At 48.9% G+C, this 6,312-nt stretch overlaps 1 protein-coding gene across 1 annotated transcript; it reads left to right on the forward strand.

Moving 5' to 3' along the window:
• The first annotated feature begins 263 nt into the window (after window positions 1-263).
• On the forward strand, window positions 264-5,791 carry LOC123061821 (probable glutathione S-transferase GSTU6). Its single transcript, XM_044485101.1, has 2 exons — window positions 264-831; window positions 5,229-5,791. Exons 1-2 carry the CDS (start codon window positions 499-501, stop codon window positions 5,604-5,606), a joined length of 711 nt encoding a protein of 236 aa, XP_044341036.1. The 5' UTR covers window positions 264-498; the 3' UTR covers window positions 5,607-5,791.
• The last annotated feature ends 521 nt before the right edge of the window (window positions 5,792-6,312 follow it).

The raw sequence follows: 6,312 nt of genomic DNA on the forward strand, positions 1-6,312 counted from the left end.
TTGGATTTAGGAACGTGAGTGATCCTATCAGACCAACTCACGAACAACTAAAAGAAGATCTATTGAGCATCAATGGACAGTTAAGAGAGACAAAATATTGAAGTTCAATATTTAAACATTTTAAATTAGAACTACGCTCCATTTAAGCATTTGAACTCCGCAGGAGCAAATTTGCGGTGAGCGTTGGAGACGCGTGACACAACATGAGCTAGGACACAAGCCAACTACTCCTCATGAAGCACCAGTGACCTCGCTACCTGCCACCTATTCCTTTCCTGGGTATACGACAACGCTGACGAGTGATGCAACTCTCTCGAACAATGAAACGACGACACCGAAGCATCCACGACTCTCCACTTCCAAGTTAACCAGTCAAAATCAATCCACTAGTCAAACTAAGAAACCGGATTATATCACCTGAGTGGCTGAGCGCAAAATCAAACAAGAAAGCACTACACAAGTCTCTTTGAACTCTGAAGGCTCCCTCTGCACTCTACAATGGCAGGAGGAGGAGAAGGAGGCGAACTGCAGCTGTTGGGCGCGTGGTTAAGCCCCTGGGTGATCCGCGTGAAGGTGGCGCTGCAGATGAAGGGCCTCAGCTACGAGTACATCGAGGAGAACCTGCAGCACAAGAGCGAGCTCCTGCTCAGCTCCAACCCTGTGCACAAGAAGGTCCCCGTGCTGATCCACGCCGGCCGGCCGGTGTGCGAGTCGCTCGTCGTCCTCGAGTACGTCGACGAGGCCTGGGCCGGGGCCGGGACGCCCCTCCTCCCCGCCGACCCCTACGACCGCGCCGTCGCCCGCTTCTGGGCCACCTACGTCAACGACACGGTACAAACACCCTCTGCTCTGTTTGTTCATCGTAGCTCGAGTTTCGTACCGTAAAATCAGCAGACAGACATGAGACATCGGTTGGTTTTACGACTTGCTGAATCTGTGTGGTGCGCTTGCTGTTCTTCCCGTCGTGGAGGCCGCTGTTCAGGGCGACGACGGCGGAGCAGAGAGCGGAGGCGTTCGAAAACGTGCTGCCTCAGGTGGAGACGCTGGAGCGGGCTCTCACGGAGTGCTCCAAGGGGAAGGCCTTCTTCGGTGGCGACGCCGTCGGGATAGTCGACCTTGTTGGAATTCCGCTTACAGGATCGATTACATCAAATTACGACGAAGACGCACACAAGATAATTAATAGCTAAGGGCTCTTGTTGTGCCCTTTGTTTCTCCTCTCTTTATTCTATGTTTTCTCCGTGTTACAAAACTCACGGCTAAGTGTCATATATATATATATATATATATATATATATGCACAGCAGCCACCGACCCAACACAGACCTAATCCTATACGTACTAGATGTCCTAATACAATTCGGACACTCACGCGTTTACTATCAGCTAACCTAGTACAAACGACTAGGACTCCTAATAGTACTACCGGTATGCATCCGAGCCGGACTATTACTTTGTGATTCTCCTATTCTAATTGACTACTAATCAGTACTAGCATCTCTAGTCAAAATTACTCTAACAATCTCTTCCTAATCCTGACACACTTTGTCTTCCGTGCTTCTTCGGTCTTCACTTGTTGATGATTCACTTTTTTCGACTCATCCGCTTGCACCATGACAAGTCAAATTGCCGGCTAGATCATTTGCAATAATCTCCCCTCCAATTTTGACTTGGCGAATTTACGGACCACTTCAAATATATCTTGGACTATCCAGCCTCGCTAGTAACCTGTGGAAAACACCACCCGATGGACTTCACCATCCACCCTAGCAAGATACATGCCGGCTCCTTGTGGATCACACCATCCTGTGCACTACACCATGCACTCCAGCCTCATTTAGAGACATGGCCTCATTGAAGAGACTCACCTTCACTGGTTTACCGCCCCCACATATTTGAACTTGATCCTCTCGTCGAGACACATAGACGACCTAGGCATGCTTCATCTTCAACGCCTCACAGAGACGAGCACTTGGACATGACGACGCTGACACGACGACGACTAACCAACTGATCGTGCTAACCCGCACAACTCCTTGACTCTAACTTCCATGGATGACCATCTTGACGACTTTCCGGCACTGCATCACCGCACCACCGCTCCCGTCAATGATCTCCATCCGCCGCCTTGCCGACGATAGCCCGCCGTCTCCCTCCTTGTCGCTCCGCCGAACGACGATCGCCAGATCCCCTCGTCCCTGCATCACCCAACAACATCATGGCACACTCTTCATCGTCGCTGCACCACCCAACGACCATATCGCCCGCCCCGAGGCGCTGGTCGGGTCGCGACCCCGGGGCAAGCACACCTTCAAATGGACCTTGCTTTAGATACCAAGTGTTGGAATTCTACCCACAGGATCGATCACATCAAATTACGACGGAGACACACACAAGATAATTGATAGCTAAGGGCTCTTGTCGTGCCCTTTGTTTCTCCTCTCTTTATTCTATGTTTTCTCCGTGTTACAAAATTCACGGCCAAGTGCATATATATATGCACAGCAGCCACCGACCCAACACAGACCTAATCCTATACGTACTAGATGTCCTAATACAATTCGGACACTCACGCATATCTTTCATATTTTTGCGGAAAAATCCCTGTGCTTTCTGGTAATTGAGCCCGCAGTCCCTGTGTAAGTGGTTCTGAGAAAACGTTTCGTTTTTGCAAATTAACCGTGTATCTTGTAAGAATCCTGTCCGCGCTCCTTTGGTTATCTTATCCAGTAGCACAGGAAGGTGGAGCTCGCTGGCGGGCGACCGACAGGCAACGGCAGCGGATGCGTGGCCTGCCGGAGGAGAGGAAGCAGGAAACTGGCGGCTCGAGGCGAGGGCAGCAGGGGCCCACGGGGCGCCATGGCGGCCGCGGCGGCGGCCAACGGCGCCATCCCGTGGCGTAGATAGCAGAGGACGGAGGGGAAGCTGGCCAGCAGAGGTTGGCTCGCCGACCTGGGCGCGGCGCCATCTCGTGGTGGAGAAAGCATGGGACGAAGGGGAAACATACTCTAATGACGGATTATAACTCGATTGTGGCCGCAACAAAATCACAGCCAGCTGAAGAAGAGCCGAACATCACAACCAGTCAAAGAAGAGGTGGATGGCTAGGCTAACCTGAACATTACAACCAGCCAAAAAAGAGGCAGGCATGGCCGGGCTGAGCCGCAATAACTGAGAGGTCGGGGCAGAGGTCGAGGAGGATGAAGGATGGGTGGAGCCGGATGCTGCAGATTGTGGGCGCGTCGCACCGGGCAACTGTTGGTGGTGGCGGAGGGGGAGTAGGGGCAAGGCGCTGCGGGAAGTCACAGGAGGCAAGCGGAACAGCTGCCCCAGATCTGCCACCAGGGGGCACTCCGCCACCGAGAGACGCGCCGCCAGAGCGCCAGGCTGACAGGTGCGAGGGGGGTCGCGCGCAATCGGCCGGGCCGGAGACGAGGAGAGGACCCACCGCCACTGCCACGGATCTGCCACCAGGCGGCGCTGAGGGGAGGTGCCTAGAGATGGGGTGCTTGGTGGCTTGGTGGCGGCGCGCCCGGGGGAATCTGCCCGTGCTTCGGCGCTCGGCCCTGTGCTATATCAGTGAAGAAAGAAATGCAGATAGGGACGATAGATAGATGGAGCGAGAGAATAGAAGAGAGAAGCGATGGAGTTTATTTTTTTGCTTTTGACAAAAGAGTGGTGGAGGTGGAGACGAATGGTAAGTTTCGAGGTGGAGGTGGAGGTGTACGTGTCAGCCAGTGGCAAAAAAAAATAGTGAAAGAAAAATATGCATGAACACATGCGCGAATCACCCTGAGATTACATAGTGATCCAATATATTTTGCTTCTTCCATCCTCCGGCGGTTCAGCCCATCGGCAGTCGTCGACTCGACATATTGGCAGTTGCGCGCAACAACACGACCATTACATGCATGTGCAGCGGCAAGCAGTCGGCGAATTGATCTAATGCCAGCAGATGAAGCAAGCAGCCGGCGAATCCATCTATTTTTTTCAAGATTCGAATACATGATGCAGCAAGCAAGCATTGCAGCAGCAAAGCACGAAGCTGTTCATATACAACAATCAATCAAGCTGCTTGTAGTAGTCCAATAAAGGACGTTGGGGTGCCCCTTCACATCAACACGTCATGATCCAAAAAATATATATGATATTAATGCAACCCGCAACACATGTGCATGTGCACCTTACATAGACGAGGGCAATCTTATCTCAACGTTTATCAGAGCTAGATATAAGTGGGGCATAATGGCACGTGAAGTCGGTTTTGTTTTCCTTCGTCCATTGCAACGCACGGGCAGACGTACTAGAGTATGTTTGAGAAAGCCGGCCTGGCTGCACAAAAATTACATTTAGGCAGCGGGACTCACTCCATCTACCTGCTTTTCTACTAATACAAAAGAGAACACTTTGGTGTGTTTGAGAAAAACGGTATGTGTATGTTTATATTATCCCGGGTCCTTGTGATATTTAAATAAACCATCTGTGTCATTAGTTATCACACTCTCTCGGACAACATTGCAATGTATGAAGCAAAGACCCATGCACAATCTCACCGAAAAGTTGAGGATGTTTCAATGATGTAGTCCATAAGATTGTTGTCATGCATATTTTAATCTTTCAATGGAACATCAGTTAAATTACATGGTCTGCATTTGCAAATGAAATTAGAAAAAAATACTTGCCCCGCAGTGTCATCCTTTTTCGGGAATGACAATGATATTATAAGGAATGTCGGCTCCGTAGGGAAGCATGGCTGCATGTATGATGCTTTAACAAAAAGTGGATTAAGCTCAATGAACATTTTAGCTATGAAAAATCTTCATAATATCACTTTACTATATGATCCATGTGCATATGATTGCTTTGAGCTAAGGATATGAAAATAGTTTTTTCCCGTAGCAACGCACGAACATTGCACTAGTACTACCAGCTAACCTAGTACAAACGACTAGGACTCCTAATAGTACTACCAATATGCATCCGAGCCGGACTATTACTTTGTGATTCTCCTAATCTAATTGACTACTAATCAGTACTAGCATCTCTAATCAAGATTACTCTAACAATCTTTTCCTAATCTTGACACACTTTGTCTTCCGTGCTTCTTCGGTCTTGGCTTGTTGATGATTCATCTTTTTTCGACTCATCCGTTCGCACCACGACAAGTCAAATTGCCGGATCATTTGCAACAATTTACGACTTGCTGAATCTGTGTGGTGCGCTTGCAGTTCTTCCCGTCGTGGAGGCCGCTGTTCAGGGCGACGACGGCGGAGCAGAGAGCGGAGGCGTTCGAGAACGTGCTGCCTCAGGTGGAGACGCTGGAGCGGGCTCTCACGGAGTGCTCCAAGGGGAAGGCCTTCTTCGGCGGCGACGCCGTCGGGATCGTCGACCTCGCGCTCGGAAGCTTCGTGGTGTGGATCCGGGCGGTGGACGAATTGGGCGGCACCAACCTGCTGGACGAGGCCAGGGTCCCGGGCCTGGCGGCGTGGGCCGAGCGGTTCATGGCCGTAGACGCCGTGGAGGAGGTGATGCCCGAGGCCGGGAGGATCATGGAGCACTACAAAGGGTTTCTCGCGAAACTGGCTGCACCTGCTGGTTCTAGCTAATTGCGATGCTCGCCTACTTTTTCGTCAGTGATATGTGAGAAATATTTAAGCTCTGCTTGGAAGTGTGCGTGTTGAATAAAGAGAGCAAAATGTGTTGTCAGTGTGTTCAGATGTAATTGTGTTCAATAAAGAGATTGAAGTGGAACAATTCAGTGGGATAGCACGTTGATGACATGATTTATTTATTTACTAGCAAATATGTCTGTGCGTGCACCGGGAGAATCAAAACACACTTCCCTGGCCCAATGACCCAAGACAACATTCTATTGCATCAGCCATGTAATATATATTTTACCAATGGTCTTAAAATGCATGTATGAAATGCTACACTTCAATCATGAAAGAATTGATTAATTTAAATATCTAAATTACCTTCCTAGTTAATTTGCAGTATAAGGAGTCATTACCTTCATCATTTGATTTATCATTGAGAGCCTAAATCATGAGGATCGTACATGTATGTACATATATAAGAAATTAAGGTTTAATTGGTAAGTTACCAGATGCCCATTACTGATTTTCGTTACCAAGTTTCTTCTAAACATACATGCACGGAGACCTATAAAGTCTAAAGTACAACTCAATTATCTTTCATATAGAAGGAAACATAATAAACGGATTTGCACATATCACACTAAAACGAATTTTTTATTTGAAGAGGTCACAATAATTTTCATGAAATCGGGTGTATGATTCGGAATTTGTT

This window comes from Triticum aestivum, chromosome 3A (assembly GCF_018294505.1).
Source record: "Triticum aestivum cultivar Chinese Spring chromosome 3A, IWGSC CS RefSeq v2.1, whole genome shotgun sequence".
Taxonomy (NCBI): domain Eukaryota; kingdom Viridiplantae; phylum Streptophyta; class Magnoliopsida; order Poales; family Poaceae; genus Triticum; species Triticum aestivum.

Coding starts and splice junctions, on each gene's coding strand:
- LOC123061821 (XM_044485101.1), top strand. CDS start 499: ATGGCAGGAGGAGGAGAAGGAGGCGAACTGCAGCTGTTGGGCGCGTGG. Junction 832..5,228: donor CCACCTACGTCAACGACACG/GTACAAACACCC, acceptor GTGCGCTTGCAG/TTCTTCCCGTCGTGGAGGCC.